This window comes from Tachyglossus aculeatus, chromosome 9 (genome assembly GCF_015852505.1).
Source record: "Tachyglossus aculeatus isolate mTacAcu1 chromosome 9, mTacAcu1.pri, whole genome shotgun sequence".
NCBI classification, from domain to species: domain Eukaryota; kingdom Metazoa; phylum Chordata; class Mammalia; order Monotremata; family Tachyglossidae; genus Tachyglossus; species Tachyglossus aculeatus.
This window is the reverse complement of record NC_052074.1, coordinates 43,528,221-43,547,594: the sequence shown is the minus strand read 5'-3', so window position 1 is coordinate 43,547,594 and position 19,374 is coordinate 43,528,221. Positions and strand designations below refer to the sequence as shown.

Sequence of the window (19,374 nt, the reverse complement as noted above, 5' to 3'; positions counted from 1 at the left end):
ACTTTGTCTGCTGTGCGACCTGGGGCAAGTCACTTCACATCTCTGTGCCTCAGTTTCCTCATCTGTAAAGTGGAGATTAAGACTGTGAGCCCCATGTGGGTCAGGAACTGTGTCCAACCCGGTTTGCTTGTATCTAACCCAGTCCTTAGTACAGTGTCTGGCACACAATAAGCACTTAAACACTTAGAGAAGCAGCGGGACTCAGTGGAAAGAGCCCGGGCTTTGGAGTCAGAGATCATGTGTTCAAATCCCGGCTCCGCCAATTGTCAGATGTGTGACTTTGGGCAAGTCACTTAACTTCTCTGAGCCTCAGTTCCCTCATCTGTAAAATGGGGACTAAGACTGTGAGTCCCCAGTGGGACAACCTGATCACCTTGTAACCTCCCCAGTGCTTAGAACAGTGCTTTTCACATAGTAAGTGCTTAATAAATGCCATTATTATTATTATTATTATTATTAATGAATGCCATTATTATCTTACCTTATTAAGATCACACAGCGGGCAGGTGGTGAACTAGGTTAGAACTCTGGTCTTCTGACTCCTGGTCCTGTGATGGTTCCACTAGGCTACACTGCAATTGTTGTGCAATTGTCTTCTCAAATTATGGGACCCAATCCTGAGATTTGGAAGCAAATTTTGAAAGAACAATATCATTTTTTCTCTTTAGCTTTTAAGACCGTGAATCCATTGTGGGCAGGGATTGTCTCTATTTGTTGCTGAACTGTACTTCCCAAGCGCTTAGTATGGTGCTCTGCACACAATAAGTGCTCAATAAACGCGACTGAAGGAATGAATGAATTCCTGGCCCAAGTTCCATGCAATCCTTCTCTCCAGCCTTGTCCGTCTAGAATAGCATCTCATTTTTTGTTCGTGTAGACTCTCACTCCAGTTAGTCATCTATCCATTTTATTGTTCAGATCCTTTGAATTCTTTTCAGCTCTGATTTTCTAGAGTTATTTGGTGGGTCCCGGTGCATCCTCATCGAAAGTACGTACTGACCACCTTCAGTGCACAAGGAAGGTTATTGGCCAACCTTTTGCGGTTATCAAACAAGAGAACTCTGTCATTGCACTTCCTATTTCGTAAAGCAGATGAAAAGGAAATAATGTACCCATCCCTTCATCGGGGCAGTTCCTGGGAAATTCAGCTGCGTCACTCTCACTGTTATCCCAGAAGGCTGTTCAACTTTAATTTTTGTTCTTTGTTTCCTGTTGTGATCCCTCTGGTTTGAATAGGTGCATTACAAAAAAGATTATGAAAAAGCCAAAGGGAAAATGGTGGGTTTCCAGAGTCTCCAGGATGACCCCAAACTGGTTCATTACATGAATGTCGCCAAGATGCAGTCCGAGCGGGAATACAAGAAAGATTATGAGAAGTCGAAGACCAAGTACAACACCCCGTTCGATATGTTCAACGTGGTTGGGGCCAAAAAGGCTCAGGACCTGGCCAGCAACATCAACTACAAGCATCAGCTGCACCATTACACGTATCTCCCCGACGCCATGGACCTGGAGTTGTCCAAGAACATGATGCACATTCAGAGCGATGTGAGCGACATCTGCTTTTGAAATGGAAATGCTCAGGGGTCGGTGTTTTGAGGCGGAGGAGCAGCTTCCCTTGGCACCAGCAAATCACCTCTCCTCCTCCTCTCCCTTGTTTTGCAGAATGCCTACAAGGAAGACTATAATAGCTGGATGAAGGGACTTGGGTGGGTTCCCGTCGGCTCTCTGGAGATGGAGAAAGTAAGGAAGGCAGGGGATGCCTTGAACGAGAAGAAGTATCGACAGCATCCAGACACTCTGAAATTTACCAGTGTGATGGATTCGCCGGTTATGGTCCAGGCCAAACAGAACACACAGCAAGTCAGCGATGTGAGTATGCTGTCAGGTGGTCATCGCAACCCCCTTTCACGACACAACCAAGAGCTCTGTGTTGCATTTGAACGGGAATTTCCTTTTTGCCTTAATTACACCTTATTTATCACCTTCCTGGCTTTTGCCCCTCAGCTCGGCTCCCGTTGGAGCACTGTTTTACGTATTGACTCCGGCCCGCTGTAGGAAATTTGTACCAGAGCGTTGGATCCATAGGGTCCGTTAACCGCTAGGTCATTGGTGACTCATCTTCTAGCTGACAGTATAGCTTTCCGACTGCCAGCAGAGAGAAAGACAGGTAGAGGAGTTGGCTAAATGTGGGTTCTAATTTAGGGGGGGCAACTGTGGGCCTCATTGACCATTCAAGACGTTTTGAGAAAAGATATCCAGGTGTCTCGGTGACTGGCCGGCTTGGCTCAGCTATTGGTTAGCCAAACTTGGCGTGGCATCTCTTGTAAAAAGGAAGACTTTTACCTATGTTTTCCCTGTCATCATCGTCATCATCAGTGGTATTCACTGAGCTCTCAGTATGTGCAGACTACTCTACTAATCACTTGGGAGAGTACAGGGCAGCAGATTTGGCAGACACATCCCTTGTCCACAATGAACATGCAGTCTAGAGGTTCTCCTGCCTCTTTCAAGCCTAGCAGTGAGAGAAGTGATTCTTGTGAACGAACAGGTAAATACGCGAGTGCCGAGGGGATTGAGGGGATGGCATCCCCAGAAATGGGTGAGATTAATCAGGGAAAGCTTCCTAGAAGGGGCAACTTTTTAGAGGAACCTTGGAGGAGCTAAGGGTCACAGTTTAATGCGGCTATAGTGGGCAGGAGTTTCAGGCAAGAAGGAAGCACGAGCAATGGGCTGGAGGTCAGAAAATTGAGAGGAGAAGGATGATTTGGAGATTTTCTTGAGATAATAATAATGATGGCATTTGTTAAGTGCTTACTATGTGCTAAGCGCTGGTGGGGGGATACAAGGTAATCGGGTTGTCCCACATGGGGCTCACAGTCTTAATCCCCATTTTCCAGATGAGGCAACTGAAGCACAGAGAAGTGAAATGACTTGCCCAAAGTCCCCCAGCTGACAAGTGGCGGAGCCGGGATTAGAACCCATGACCTGACTCCCAAGCCCGGGCTCTTTCCATTAAATTACGCTGCTTCTCAATGAACTGAAGTGAACTGAGATGAAAAGAGTACGAGCTGAGCATAGAGCATTTTTCTTGGAATGAAAGTAGGGTATGAGCTGAGGGTAGAACACCAGCTGAGGCGTAGTAGGAGACTTTCAATCAATCAATCAAGTATTTACTAAGCACCTGCTGTGTACAAAGATTAGTACTAATCACTTGGGAGTGTTGAATAGACCTTCAGAGTGTTATCCTGGCCCTCAAAGAACTTTCCATTTTTCGCTATTTCCATTTCTCCAGGATTCTTCCTCTCCATAGCTTGATTTTTTTTTTTTGTCTTTTTTTAAAAATTAATCTCAGGATGCCCAGGTGCCTGATGGCCTTTCTCACAGTAATGTGGGCTTGTGGAAAATAATTGAATCTTGAAGATTGCAAACATTAATCTGACAGCATGTGGTGTCGACAGTGAGTTTCATTAAGTTTTTTTTCATCGTTGTATTCACAGAAACTGTATAAAGCCAAAGGAGAGGAGATGAAACATAACTTTACCATCTGCCCCGACCTACCTCAGTTTATCCAGGCCAGATGTAACGCTTATAACATCAGTGAGGTAAGTAGTCTCTCAGTGGTCGTGTTGAATGCAAAAATTACTAATGAAGTGCATTTCTTACTGAAACTTAGGTCATGAAAGGGGCGGTCTGTGAGCTACAGTCTGTGTCGGTGTAACCTTGCCATGGACAGTCCTGAATGAGTGGTGAATAACAAATTTGGTGTTGAGTAGGTTGGACTTGAATTCTGGTGTGTTGCATTGGATAAAAACCAAGCTCCAATCTTCATTTCCACTCCAGGCGTGTTATAAACGGGACTGGCAAGACTTAATAGCCAAAGGGAATAACGTCCTGGGAGACGCCATCTCAATTACTGCAGCCAAAGCTTCAAGAAACATCGCTAGTGATGTAAGTACTCATTTCAGAAGGTATTTGTGATATTTGTTTTGAAAATGTGATTGAATTCATCCCACGGACATCTCAATTCATTGACTTCACCCTCCGAATCCCATACAAAGTGGTTCTTTCGCTTAAAAAAGTTCTCCGTTTCTTGACGTGATTGATGATTCCTTGCCATTGAAACCAATTGAAGGAGCTCTTAGAGAAAGGACAGTAATTTTCAGGCCTGGTTTGCAGCCCAGATTACCTCCAAAGGCACATTTCCCTGACATCCGGCATTTATTTTCAGTAGGGATAGATCGACTGGCATTAGCTGCCTGAATTCAGAGACTGCGTGCACTAAAATTGTACAGGAGAGGGTTGAAGTGGGTCAGATAAAATGAACAATTTTCCTAGCCAAATGGGAGGAGGCCCATTACTCTGAAATATGGTTGTATTTCAACTGGAGACCACTTATCTACTGTGCATGAGCTCTCAGTTCATTTGTCACTGAAAGCTAAATAAACAATTACTCTGTAGTGTGTTCTTGCTTTGGGGGAAAACTGAAAGCGTAAAACCAAGTAGAGATTTTGCCGTTCACCCCAAAGAAAGCTCCACAGTCAATTCATCTCCAAAGGGAGAAGAGTGAAGAGAAGATAGTAGTAGTAATGGTATTTATTAAGTACCTGATGAATGTGCCATCCTATACTAAATGCTTGGGAAGCCACAACACAAGTAAAAGACAAATTCCTCGCCCAGGAGGACCTACAATCCAAGATACAGGTCTTCAATTCAAACTGACACTCTTGACTCATTCATTCATTCATTCATTCAATCGTATTTATTGAGCACTTACTGTGTGCAGAGCACTGTACCAAGCGCTTGCACTGCACTAGACTCCTGACCCTTTCACAAATAGAGTAAAATAACAAGTAGTTAAAAGTGTCTCTCATTCACAGTGGGATCCTCTTTGGAGACAATAATAATAATTAATAATGGTATTTGTATAAACATCTACTGTGTGCCAAGCACTGTACTAAGCACTGGGATAGATACAAGATACAGCGTGGCTCAGTGGCAAGAGCCTGGGCTTTGGAGTCAGAGGTCATGGGTTTGAATGCCGACTCCACCACATGTCTGTATTTTACAAGTATTTTACTTGTCCATATCTATCCTATTTATTTTATTTTGTTAGTATGTTTGGTTTTGTTCTCTGTCTCCCCCTTTTAGACTGTGAGCCCACTGCTGGGTAGGGACTGTCTCTATATGTTGCCAATTTGTACTTCCCAAGCGCTTAGTACAGTGTTCTGCACATAGTAAGGGCTCAATAAATACGATTGATGATGATGATGATGATGATGTCTGCTGTGTGACCTCAGGCAAGTCACTTCACTTCTCAGAACCTCAGTTCCCTCATCTGTTAAATGGGGATGAAGACTGTGAGCCCCACGTGGGACAACTTGATCACCTTGTATCCTCCCCCAGCGCTTAGAACAGTGCTTTGCACATAGTAAGCGCTTAACAAATACCATCCTTATTATTATTATCAGGTCAGGCAGAGTCCTTCTTCCAGGAGGGATTGGGCTCATAGTTTAAGTAGGAGGGAAACAGATATCGATTGTGATCTATTAGTATTTCATATGCCCCTTTCTGACATAGTCAATGGATTCCCTACCATTCTGTGTGTCTCCCTGTTCAACTATAGTTATGCATCCAGTAGCTTTCCTTCAGTAACCGAGCTCTGTCTCTACAGTATAAGTACAAAGAAGCTTATGAAAAATCGAAAGGAAAGCAAGTTGGTTTTAGAAGTCTCCAAGATGATCCCAAACTAGTCCATTACATGAACGTTGCCAAGATGCAGTCTGACCGCGAATACAAGAAAAACTATGAGACGACCAAGACCTCTTACCACACGCCTGGGGACATGGTTAGCATCACTGCTGCGAAGATGGCTCAGGACGTCACCACCAACATCAACTACAAGCAGCCCATCCACCACTACACCTACTTACCGGATGCCATGAGCCTGGAGCACTCCAGAAATATGAATCAAATTCAGAGTGATGTAAGTGTCTTCAGACGTGTGGATGGGCGCTGGTTTCATCGGTAGCGATGGCGTTCTTGGCCAGCTCAACTCCGGCCGCACTAAAAACCCCTTAAAAATACCCCTGAGCAACTTTGCATCCAGGAAAATGGTTTTACAGTCTTAAAAGCTGTGGAGCGCACAGCCTATGTACTGACTGAGCCCGCTGTTGGGTAGGGACCGTCTCTATATGTTGCCAACTTGTACTCCCCGAGCGCTTAGTACAGTGCTCTGCACACAGTAAGCGCTCAATAAATACGATTGAATGAATGACTGATTTGCTGTGTTTAGCTAATGACCCCATGAAGTACGCTGAAAAATTTGAGACGGTATTTGTTTCAGCATGCAAATGCAGTCTCTGAAAGATTTTGTATTAAACTATGGCTTCATGATCATCTCAAACCTAAAAATGGCATATAGGGACCTGAGGATGCTGCTCCTTGAAAGATTGGGGAGGGAAAATGAAGAGCTAGACTGTAAGCCCGGGATGGTCAGGGATTGTCTCTCTTTATTGCTGAATTGTACTTTCCAAGCGCTGAGTACGGTGCTCTGCACACAGTAAGCGCTCAATAAATACGATTGGATGAATGAAAGAGCTAGAAAAACTAGGAGAATCATTCCTGCACTGTTGAAATCAAGAGGGTCATTTTTTAGATCGTTTTTGGAACCAAATGAGTACGCTTAAAACTATACTGTGATGAGTGAGGGGTTCACGCGATCGAGCTTCATTGGAAGAAAGTTTTGTTGGTTATATTCCTTCACCCTGACATTTCTCCTTTTTAGAATTTATACAAAGAAGATTACAACAACTTTTTCAAGGGCATTGGATGGATCCCAATCGGCTCTCTGGAGGTTGAAAAAGTCAGAAAAGCAGGCGATGCACTGAACGAGAAGAAATATCGCCAGCACCCAGACACGATCAAATTCACCAGCGTGACTGATTCTATGGGAATGGTCTTGGCCCAGCAGAATACCAAGCAATTAAGCGATGTAAGCACTTCATTATGCGTCACAAGGAACCCAGCCCCTAGATTGGCTTGAGGGAACTTTTGGATGAGGTTTATATGTCTGATGGACGCCATAGTTTTTCAGTATTACTTGGTTAAAGACATAAATTCCAGTAACACAAGTATTTGGACATTCAGAGGCAGGGCTGCATCAGGGTTTTCCAAAGGACAGTGAGGGTCCCTCACCTTTGAAATCGCTTGCTCCTGAATCCATCAGGGGTGGAATTAGGAATTCGGCACTTGGATGCCGTAGCTGGATCCAAATGCAGAACCATGAGCTCTTTTGGCTGGTTGTCAATAAGCCTGCCGTACGGAAGATTCCCCAGTCAACATATGTGGTAAGCATAAGGCTTCCTGTGTCTGGATGTGGCCTAATCACAAAGAATCAGCTCTCTGGAAGCAAATTGCTTCCTTCCTACCCATTCTACTCTGTCCAGGCACCATTTCTAACGTGGTAAACTGGTAGAGCTCAGAGCTGGAAATGATGTAATTAATGCCTAAAAATACACTTTGGTCTGAATTCCCATAGTTCAGGCAAGGAAATGTTGTGCACTAGAAGCATCTAGATAGTGGAGACCAAAGGGGAGGTGTGGGGAGGGAGAAATATTGAGTGATTTGCAGGTTTTGTCTCAGCTGTGCTACTGTTTTCTTGGCCTAGTGTCAGGGTGCGTGAACTCAGAATGTCTATGAAGGGTAATGAATGCCTAATCTTGCTTCCCGGTTGCAAGATTAGCTACTCCCTAGTGTTTTCAGGCCCAGTGTGATTAGAGTCAAATCTCAGTTCTTCTAAAAGTGGCCATTAATTGATTATCCAGTTATAGTCCCCCCCAGCCACCTCCATCTTTTTCCCTGCCTTCTTGACAGTGTCACTCGAGTCACACCTTCTCTGTTAAGTGTTTGGGAGGAAATCAAAGCAATCGGTCTTGCAACTTTTGAGGAATTCGGGTGCTAGGTGTGAGGAGGAAGAGATGGCAGTGAAAACTACCAGCTAGCTATGGAAGATTTTTTTTATTCATAGACTTCACACATTCAAGCTCTCCTTGTGTCCTATTGTCATAGTTACTGAGGCTTTCATCTAAAATTACAAGATCAACCCTCAGTCGAGGGTTTATTAAGCACCCAGGGCATCCAGAGGAGTTTCTCTTTCATCTGCATGCTTTCCTAGCAGTGACTGTGCTACTTGATATAGTTATTGCAGTTTGTTGGATGATTATTGAACATTAGGAAGAATATTTTTATGTTCTTGTCCCCTATAACATGGGAAAGGAATTTTCAATATTTTTAAGAACTGTATACCTTTGAACCCAAGGTTTCATTTGACATAACCCCCCACCCCCAACCTCTCTAACCAGGTCTCCCTAACATAACATTAGAGAAGCAGCGTGGCTCAGTGGAAAGAGCATGGGCTATGAACTCAGTGGTCATGGGTTCAAATCCCAGCTCTGCCAATTGTCAGCTGTGTGGCTTTGGGCAAGTCACTTAACTTCTCTGTGCCTCAGTTACCTCATCTGTAAAATGGGGATTGACTGTGAACCCCCCGTGGGACAACCTGATCACCTTGTAACCTCCACAGCGCTTAGAACAGTACTTTGCACATAGTAAGTGCTTAATAAATGCCATTATTATTATTATCATTATTATACTTTTGTGAATTCTTTCTTGTACCGAGCCCTTCCTCCCTAGTTCAGTTTCTCCCTCACGTGCAGACTTTCACGCAGCCACCTGCAGAAATGCTCTCCAAAACTGAGGTAGCCTTCTGGTGGAGTGAAGATAAGTAGCAGGTGACCAGAGAAAACTGTTCTTCATCATAATAATAGTAATAATAATAATTTTGGAATTTAAGGTTTTACCATGTGTCAAGCATTGTACTAAATGTTTAGCTGTCCCCCCACCCGATGCACATGGAAATACCTCTAGGGGAGCGGAACCCGTTATAGACAATTTGTTTGTATTCATTAAAAGTATAAATACAGAACAGCACCGATTAGGAGGTGATGTTTGGTCATCAGATCAGTTGATAGATGCGCTTTCTTTCTTCTTTCTAGCTGAAGTATAAAGTGGAGGGGGAAAAAATGAAACACACGTATACTTTGGACCCTGAACTCCCTCAGTTTATTCAAGCCAAGGTGAATGCCCTGAACATGAGTGAAGTAAGTATTTGGAACATTATTCAACAATTTTTGGCTTGGTGGGATTATTTAAAGGTCACCAGTTTTTTCCTCAGTGATGAATTACACTTTGAGGATTTGTATGGAAGGTATATGAAATGTATCATCTTTAGTATTACTAATTTATGACATTATGTACAGAATTTAAGTACTTACTATGTGTCAAGCACTGTTCTAAGCACTGAAGCAGATTCAGGTTAATCAGGTTGGACATAATCCCTGCCCCTCATGGGGCTCTCAGTCTAGGAGGTAGAACAGGTTTTGAATCGTCAGTTTACAGCTGAGGAACCTGAGGCACAGAGAAGGTAAGTGACTTTCCCAATGGCATGCAGCAGGCAACTGGCAGAGCTGGGATTAGAACCCAGGTCCTCTGACTCCCAGACTCGGGATCTTTCCACTAGGACTTGCTGCTAACATTGTTTGTTTGAATTAGAGAACTATTAGAGAATTATTGGGCAGGGATTGGGTCCTGGGTGACTGTCCTGTCCAGTTTCCATTCTGAAGACAGGATCGCTTTTAACTCAGAAGGAGAGACTATCCTAGTCTCGAAGACCTCCAAAAATTCCCTGATCTTTCATGTTTTAGCCACTCCTTCACCCTCAGGAAATTCTTCCCATTGCCTACACCAGCTATAGTGATAATAGTATTTATTAACCACTTACTGCATGCAGAGCATTGTATTAGGCACGGGGAAAGAATACTTGGGTGGAAATTAGCCATAGCCCTTTTCCTTCAAGGGACTCCCTAAATCTCTTATGCAGTAATTTCATTCTATATTCTCTTCTCAGCTCTGGAGATAAAGAAAAATTAGTATCTTCTGCGAAAGAGCCCTCTATATACTTGAAGCCAATACCTAAATCACCTCGTAAGCTTCTCCTCTAAAAACTGAATAATCCCCATAGAAAAACAGAAATTAAAACCTAGAATTTATCATTCCTGCAAAAAGGTGGCCTGTTACACCATTCCTCCTCATAAAATTCTTGGCTGTGAGCCCACTGTTGGGTAGGGACCATCTCTATATGTTGCCAACTTGTACTTCCCAAGCGCTTAGTACAGTGCTCTGCACACAGTAAGCGCTCAATAAATGCGATTGAATGAATGAATGAATGAAAATGCTTCCGCCAGCAGGACAGCCTCAGGTAGAAGTTTTTGAAAGTGAATCACCTTCTTGGAAAGCGGTTTGAACGGAGGGCAGCTGCTTATCTCTGAAAGAAAAACAAAAAAAAGCAAATAGGTGGAAATGAGGATAGCATGGAGCTTCCTGTTCCCCTTCTCCGTCAATTGGACTTAATCTCACACCTTCCTTGGTTTCTATTTTCTCTTTTCTCAGGCTCACTACAAAGCAGACTGGAAGAAGAGTCTTGCCAAGGGTTATGATTTGCCAACAGATGCTATTCCAATCCAAGCTGCGAAAGCATCACGAAACATTGCCAGTGATGTAGGTATAATTTGAAGGACTGGTGGGAACTCTAGTGTCTTGCTCCAAATTGTGATGCTAAAATTGGAAGTCTAATTTTTCAGCAATATCTCAGCCCCACTAAGGAATGACAGTACACACATCAGCAACATTTTCTCCGAGTGCTCCACTTTAAGCTATTTTAAAAAAAATTTAGTCCAGGAACCTTTCATAGAAAGGGAAAAATGGCCTCATTCTGACTTTAAAAACTGTAAACAGTTGAATTAGTGGCGAGTTGCAAAGCTTTTATTCACCTCTGGCCGTGAAAGTTGAAAATTGTTCAGTACTATAGAATTCCCGTAGTACTAATGAGCTCTTTTTGCTCTCCAACCATCTGAGTTTTGAGTCGTTCTTGGATAGGTGCATCAGAAATAGCTGCAAGTGGGAAATTTCTGATATAATAGTTGGCTGACCTTGATGGGTGCACGCTTAAAAGCTCCAGTCTGAATTTCTTTAGTAGACTTCATTCAGATGTTTAATGTTATCAATCAGTGGCATTTATTGAGTGCTTATAGTGTGTAGACCACCGTAGTAAGTTCTTGGGAGAATACAACGGAATTGATAGGAGGTTACAGTTATTTTAGAGGAATGGATTTGTCTTGGCTGGAAATGACTTCAACGAAGTCATCCCGCCCTGGCCTTCTGCCCCCATTTTGAGGGGAGGTTTTAGTCGATCGATTAGATGGTTGTGTCCCCTTTTTTCGCCTGTCTATAATAATAATAATAATAATAATTTGGTATTTGTTAAGCATTTACTATGTGGCAAGCACTGTTCTAAGTGCTGGGATAGATACAAGTGATCATGTTGTCCCATTTGGGGCTCACAGTCTTGATCCCCATTTTACAGATGAGGTAACTGAGTCACAGAGAAGTGAAGTGACTTGCCCAATGTCACCCACGACCTCTGACTCCCAAGCCTGGGCTCTTTCCACCAAGCCACACTGCTTCTCTATCCAAATGTCTATCCAAATGTCAGGTGGGATGAACTCAGGAACCCAGGAGGCCTTCCCAGACTGAGCCCCCTCCTTCCTCTCCCTGTCTCCCCCCTCTCCATCCCCCCATCTTACCTCCTTCCCTTCCCCACAGCACCTGTATATATGTATATATGTTTGTATATATTTATTACTCTATTTTACTTGTACATATCTATTCTATTTATTTAATTTTGTTAATATGTTTGGTTTTGTTCTCTGTCTCCCCCTTCTAGACTGTGAGCCCACTGTTGGGTAGGGACTGTCTCTATATGTTGCCACCTTGTACTTCCCAAGCACTTAGTACAGTGCTCTGCACACAGTAAGCGCTCAATAAATACGATTGATTGATTGAACATGCTCATAGTCTTTCGAAGAGCCCGCTCACATTGTTTTGTGCTCTCTCCTCCTCTAGTACAAGTATAAGGAGTCATATGAGAAGGCCAAAGGGAAGCAAGTGGGATTCCGTAGCCTGCAAGATGACCCTAAACTGGTTCACTACATGAACGTGGCCAAAATGCAGTCAGAGCGGGAGTACAAGAAGGGATACGAAGCCAGCAAGACCCGGTATCACACGCCATTGGACATGATCAGTGTGACGGCGGCTAAACAGTCCCAAGAAGCAGTGACAAATACCAACTACCGACAGCCCATCCACGATTACACATTCTTGCCCGATGCTCTGCCCCTGGAGCATTCGAAAAACATGATGCAGCTCCAGAGCGATGTATGTAATTCCCGTTGTTAACAATGACTGTGGTGTTTAAGAGCTTAGAGCCAAGATAATCAGGTCCCGCATGGGGTTCCCATTCAGTAGGAGGGAGAAGTATTGAATCCCCATTTTGCAGATGTGGGAACTGAGGCACAGAGGAGTTAAATGGCTCACCCCAGATCACAAGGCAGAGAAGAGGTGGAGTGGGATTAGAGCCCAGGTCCTCTGTCTCCCAGACTCGTGCTCTGCACTAGCCCACACTGTTAAGAGCGATCACCTTGTTAAGGGAAGCAGACCGGCCATTATTGGCCGACGCAATCAGTATTAACCAATAGCATTCAACCAAACTATCTCAGTTTTAATGTCTTTAAGTGGAAACTTTGGATCCTAAACCAACCAAACCGAGGATTCAGGACTTTGGTTGAGCTGAGTTAGGTTTAGTCTTTATCTTCATTCATGTTTCAAATCATCCTTCCCTTCAGAGCTTAGTACAGTGCCTGGCACATAGTAAGTGCCTCACAAATACAATTATTATTATTCACTCAATCAATAAAAGGTATTTATTGTATGCTTACTATGTACAGAGCACTGCTCTAAGCACTTGGGAGAGTACAATTCAGCAGAATCAGCAGTTACCTCCCTGTTCATAATGAGCTCACAGTTAATGGCACATAAGCATCCTGGGATAAAGTAGATGAAACAATTTTGGAGCACATAAATGTAATACCTAATTCTCCCACAGATTAGGTATAATGAGAAAGCAGTCTATTTCCTCTACTAAGCCTAATCTAAGTTTCTGAGCTTCTGGGTTTTGGAGGAGACCATGTTCTTTCTTTGCCTCTCCAGGCTCGTTATTTCTGTGAAAAATGCCAAGACAAGATGGCATTTGTGTTTCTTGTTCTAAATCTCCACTGAGGCCAATTCTTTACTGGCCCCATTACTGGAGAGAGAACCTTATGTTACCATTTACAATGTTAGACTGTGACTAAATCCAGCAGCCGCGGCCACTAAAGTCTAGAGTTTGGTTCCTGCCACCCTGCCTGAAACACTCTCCACTCTTTTAAAGAATATCTACAAGTCGGACTTCACCAACTGGATGAAAGGAATCGGCTGGATGCCCAATGAGTCCCTGGAGATAGAGAAGGTGAAGAAAGCGGGGGAGATTCTCAGCGAGAAGAAGTACCGACAGCACCCCGAAAAACTCAAGTTTACCCTATCCATGGATTCCATGGACCAAGTGCTTGCCAAAAGCAATAAACTGACCATGGATAAGGTGAGCGCTCACTTGATGGGAGGGAGAGGACAACAGAAGGGGAGAGGAGGAAGTGGGGGGGAAGAGAGGGAGAGAAGGAAATATCGAGTTGGCCCTGGGGAAGGTTCTCTGGTCACCAGTCATCATCATCATCAATCGTATTTATTGAGCGCTTACTGTGTGCAAAGCACTGTACTAAGCGCTTGGGAAGTACAAATTGGCAACATATAGAGACAGTCCTTACTCACAGTCTAACACAGTCAACACAGTAACTAAACTGTTCAAGGACTTGGCTGTCATGTCCACTCGCCAAAATAAGGTGTTTGACTAGAGCCTGACACCGTCCTGAGACCTGGAGCTAACTTCACTCCCACCGGCTTTTTTCTACCTCCTGCCACTGTGGATAAGTTCGATCAAGAACTAAAAGCAACAGAGGTGGCAGAAATTCTATGCACCCTCCCCTCTAGTGATTATTGCATTCTGCTCAGCCTGTGGAAGGGAGGAGAGGAGGAACCACCATCGTCCGCAACCCCATCCCTTCTAGCTGGACCTCCTTTTTGAAAGCGAGGTGGGCAAGGAGGGGCTCACTAGTTAATCCTTAACCCAGGGCCCCCATTTCAGTTCTGCCATCTGTGGAGATCAGCGTTCAGTTTATAATCATCTAGCATCTGCTCCAGAAGAACAGCAAAGGTGTTGGTTAGTTGTGAGAAACCCTCGCACATGAGTAGGGAGATTCTGGCCAGTCGACATCTGGTAGCAAAAAACCTGGCCAAGGGATTGTGGGAGTGGAGAGATGAGGGTGGTTATAAAAGGGTTAAGTTAGGGATGTAATAAGGGTCAAAACGTTAGATTCAAGGAGCTGCTCTATCCTGCTCTATCCCAAGTAGATGGACAAGATGCTGCCCAGAAATGCATGCGGATTTGGAGGATCAGAGCAAAGGCTTAATAATTTGTTATTGTTCCATCTGCTTTCCAGCACCTAAATGTTGTGATTTGTCTGTTGTAGAGGCTGTACACCGATAAGTGGAACAAAGAGAAGACCACGATCCATGTCATGCCAGACACTCCCGATATCGTGTTATCTAGAATAAACCAGATAACCATGAGCGATGTGAGTAGCGAAAGCCGAATGGGCCTTTTGGCCCACTTTACCCACCCACGTGTGTTGTTAATTTGCAAGAGGACAAGATCACAAGTTTTAACTTTACTAAGATGATATGCTTTCTTTTCCGTTGTGGGGATTAGAAACTCTACAAAGCTGGATGGGAAGAAGAAAAGAAGAAAGGTTATGACCTAAGAACAGATGCCATCCCAATTCAGGCTGCCAAGGCGGGCACAGATATTGCAAGTGATGTAAGTTCTCGTGCTTGACCCCCATTAGGAGAACTGTTCCCCTGTAGTGTTGTATTTCACCTTGGACATCCTCCCCTCTATCTTAAACCTCCCTCCCACACCCACGCAGGTGAGCGATCAGTGGTAGTTCTTGAGGGCCTCCAGAGTGTGAAGCACTACCCTAAGCACTGGGGTGAATACAGCAGACACAAGACAGCGTGTTTCCTGCCCTCAGGGAACTCCCAATCTAATGAGGGAGATACAGACAATTATTTGTTGCAAACAGCGGGACCCTAAGGAAGAAAAGAACATAACCGGTAGTAGGACAAATACAAGAACAGCTGAACTAATAATTGAATATGCAAATGAAAGCACCAAGAAAATGTGCTGATTGATGCTGAAAATTAGGGATAAAATACTTACGTGTTAAGGGTACTGCTGGAACAGGGGCAACTAACAGATGATTTGGGGAATGCTTCCTGAAAGGGGTGGGATTTTAAGGAGGGCTTTAAAGATGGGGAGAGCTATGGTCTGGCAAATTTATGTAAGGAGGGATTATTATCCAGGGCTGAGGGAGCAAAGCAGAGCAGCAGATAACTTGGCACTAGATGAGCCAATTGCTAATTAACTGTTCCTGCCTCTAAATGTTGGTTTCCCATTGCTGGCAAAATAGTCGCTCCCCTTACAGATCTTTGAAATATGCCTAGGGGTGCAGACATGTTGACAGCCCCTAGCTCCGACATTCTCATGGATGTGCTCTCTCTCTCTCTCCCTCTCTCTCTGTCTCTCCCCAGTACAAATACAAAAAAGCTTATGAACAAGCAAAGGGGAAGCACATTGGCTTCCGGAGTCTCGAAGATGACCCCAAACTAGTGCACTTCATGCAGGTGGCTAAGATGCAGTCCGAACGGGAATACAAAAAAGGTTACGAGAAGTCCAAGACATCGTTCCAAACACCGGTGGACATGCTCAGCATGGTGACAGCCAAGAAGTCACAAGAAGTGGCTACGAATATTAACTACAAGAACCTGATACACTCATACAACCTCCTCCCTGATGCCATGAATTTTGAGTTGGCCAAAAATATGATGCAGATCCAGAGTAATGTAAGTGAAAGTCAGGGCACAGCCCCGTGACAATGGACTCGGAGGTGCCAGTAGCGACTTAGTACAGTGCTAAGCGTTTAATACAGGGCTCTGCACACAGTAAACACTTAATAAGTATGATTAAATGGATGACTAAATAAAGGAAAGAGAACCTCAGTGAGTGTTCAGCGCTCCCATAAGTTTTAAAACCGATGTTTAGTGGCTGTCAGGCCGAGGAGCAACCCTTCAATTAAACTGTGATATACTCACCCCTGGAATATTGCAGGTTCCTACATCATCATCAATATTTACTGAGTACTGACTGTGCAGACCACTCTACTAAGCACTTGGGAGAGTACAAAACAATCTCATAAGGATTCAAACAGGGCTGGAGGTTTAGAGAAGGGCCACCAAAATGGACAGGGGAAAGAAGTTGCTTCCATTGTCTAGGAAGATGAGGATTGAGATGGGAGATGAAGGAAATTTATAAAATCATGGAAATTGGCCCCAGAGAAAATAGGGAATTGCTGTTGACCAACATCCACATTATCTTGTCCATTGAAGCTTACAGTTGAAGTGTTCAAACCAAAGAAAAATAAAAAGGTTATTTTTCACCCTGCGGAGGGGTAAGCATATGGGAATTTTCACCACAGCTATTAGATTCCTGTAGCCTCAAAGGGAGTTGGATAAATTCAAGAAGTCTTTAATGAGTTCTTGATGAGGGTAATCCACAAGCTTAAGGGTGAATGCCAAGGAAGAAAACCTGGGAGGAAGACATTGGCATAGACAGAACACTGGGTCCATCAGATTGTTGTTCTGAAGCAGTGCTGGATTTTAAAATTTGGTTCAGTACATACACTCAGTTCTGTCGCAGTGTGTTTCACTGCGTGCTTTGGCTAGGATGCCGTGGGGAATTGGGAATTATCATCCAACACCACTCTTTGGCTAGGATTCTGTATGGAATTAGAGTACATTCTTCCGACATCCCAAGCCTCTTGGGCCACAGAGATATGTGGTATCAGAAGAGACGGTTTATGTATACACTCTTGCAGTGGGCATAATGAATACTACCATGTAAGTTTTCATGAACTTAAGATTTTGAAGAATGCAGTCCCTACCTAATAGGAGAACAGAGTGTAGAATGAGGAATCATCTAAATTAATGAATCACTGTATCCAAAGAGGGAAAAAAAAATCCATGGGAAATTGACTTTTCCATTCTGAAGGCAACAAAGACAGTAAACTAAGCTGTAAAACTGCCTCTGTTGAGGCTGTTTTCATTGTGGATAAAACAGTGTAATGAATATCACCAAAAGCTGGACAGATGTTGAACTGCACAATTTTTATTCCTCTTAATATTTGCTAGCAAAAATCTCTAAAAACAGTTAATAATGTTCATTAATTATTTTGAATGAACCCTCATAGCTTCTTATAATGTCATCTGTTCCTGTTTTTCTTTCTTAAAGAATCAGTATAAAGCTGACTATGATGATTACATGAAGGGGATTGGCTGGCTACCCATAGGCTCCTTAGAAGCTGAGAAGAACAAGAAAGCCATGGAAATCGTGAGCGAAAAGAAATACCGACAACATCCAGACACCCTGAAGTATTCCACGCTGATGGACTCCATGAACATGGTTCTAGCCCAGAATAATGCAAAAATCATGAATAATGTAAGAAAACATTTTAAACTTGGACTGTTCTACCTACATCACAGAGAATTTAACAAGTCTTCAAGTTCCTGGAAGTGCTCAGTGCCACTGGAATTAACCAATGGTTTTTAGGGAGTACTTGCATGTAGAACACTGTACTAAGTGCTTGGGAAAATACAATAAGATAGAGTTGGTAGATGTGATCCCTGCCCACAAGGAGCTTACAGTCTACAGGAAAGTCATAAGGCACTGGCAATTGCTTTAGGAGTTTTATTTTTGCGAGTAATGATGTAAGCCAGTCCTGCCAATATGTGCCCTCAAATTGCCAATCCGCAAAAATCCCCAGGAGGCATTCTTTCATTCAATCAATCGTATTTATTGAGCGCTTACTGTGTGCAGAGCACTGTACTAAGGGCTTGGGAAGTACAAGTCAGCAGCATATAGAGACGGTCCCTACCCAACAACGGGCTCACAGTCTAGAAGGGGGAAGACAGACAACAAAACAAAACATGGAGACAGCTCAGTTTCAATTCCCATTTTACAGATGAGGTAACTTAGGCACAGAGATGTGAAGTGACTTGCCCAAGGCCACACAGGAGACAAGTGGCAGAGCCATTCGCTCATATTTACTGAGCACTTACTGTGTGCAGAGCATTGTACGAAGGGCTTGGGAGAGTACGATATAACCGACACACATACAGGGCCTCGGGCCCCGTCCCCTGCCTGCCCCTAGGCCCCAGGACTACTCCAGGGCGTGCGGCAAATCAATACTTATTTATATGTATGTGTGTAAATGCCATCAAGTCGTTTCATGCCGACTTTATGGACATATTTTCTTCAGAATGTCCTAACATCATCTGTAGTCATTCTTGTATGTATATCCGTAGAGTTTTCTTGTTAAAAAGACGGTGGTTTGCCATTGCTTTCTTCCGCTCAGTAAAAACTTCAGTCTCTGTCATTGTCTCTGATCATCCGCCTTTGACTCTTTCCCGTGCCGCTGCTTCCCAGCCAAGGTTAATTGACTTTGACACTTTGGCTTAGACCTTTGCATTACGGGCAGCCTTGGAAAGGGAGTATTTCTCAATAGCATAGCTCGAAGCCTCAGGCTTCGTTGGCGAACACAAACTCTCCTGCCACAATAAGGTGTCGTCATAGGAGAGAAGTCTTATTGCACGTGAGCACTTATGTGGATTAAACTGCTATTCGCCCATGGTGGGTGGATGGTAGCTCTTTGGGACATGGTACCCATGGAATTTCGGACAAATGCATGACCTCAGACATGCAACGTGCATGCTTGAACGTTACCTGGATTTGCTCAGCTGTTATCTGAACTGGTCAGAACTCTAAAATCAGGAATCAGCATCACTCTCCCCATCCCCATCCCCCCTGCCCTACCTCCTTCCCCTCTCCACAGCACCTGTATGTAAGTTTGTACACATTTATTACTCTATTTATTTTACTTGTATGCATATTTACTATTCTATTTATTTTGTTAGTGTTGTGCATCTAGCTTTACTTCCATTTATTCTGTTGACTTGACACCTGTCCACATGTTTTGTTTTGTTGTCTGTCTCTCCCTTCTAGACTGTGAGCCCGTTGTTGGGTAGGGACCGTCTCTATATATTGCCAACTTGTACTTCCCAAGCGCTTAGTACAGTGCTCTGCACACAGTAAGCACTCAATAAATACGATTGAATGAGTGAGGTGTGTGAGGGTGTGAGGTATAATCAGCACAG

General features: G+C 43.7%; 1 protein-coding gene across 1 annotated transcript in view; it reads left to right on the top strand.

Annotated features, from left to right (window-relative positions):
• The window catches only part of NEB (nebulin), a 207,242-nt gene that overhangs the window by 48,014 nt on the left and 139,854 nt on the right, over positions 1–19,374 (top strand). Inside the window, exons 31-44 of the mRNA XM_038751620.1 lie at positions 1,237–1,548; positions 1,666–1,872; positions 3,501–3,605; positions 3,844–3,951; positions 5,675–5,986; positions 6,788–6,994; positions 9,057–9,161; positions 10,510–10,617; positions 12,022–12,333; positions 13,385–13,591; positions 14,577–14,681; positions 14,816–14,923; positions 15,697–16,008; positions 17,453–17,659. Of these exons, the coding sequence (XP_038607548.1) occupies positions 1,237–1,548; positions 1,666–1,872; positions 3,501–3,605; positions 3,844–3,951; positions 5,675–5,986; positions 6,788–6,994; positions 9,057–9,161; positions 10,510–10,617; positions 12,022–12,333; positions 13,385–13,591; positions 14,577–14,681; positions 14,816–14,923; positions 15,697–16,008; positions 17,453–17,659 (2,715 nt within the window). The remainder of the gene's footprint in view (positions 1–1,236; positions 1,549–1,665; positions 1,873–3,500; positions 3,606–3,843; positions 3,952–5,674; positions 5,987–6,787; positions 6,995–9,056; positions 9,162–10,509; positions 10,618–12,021; positions 12,334–13,384; positions 13,592–14,576; positions 14,682–14,815; positions 14,924–15,696; positions 16,009–17,452; positions 17,660–19,374) is intronic.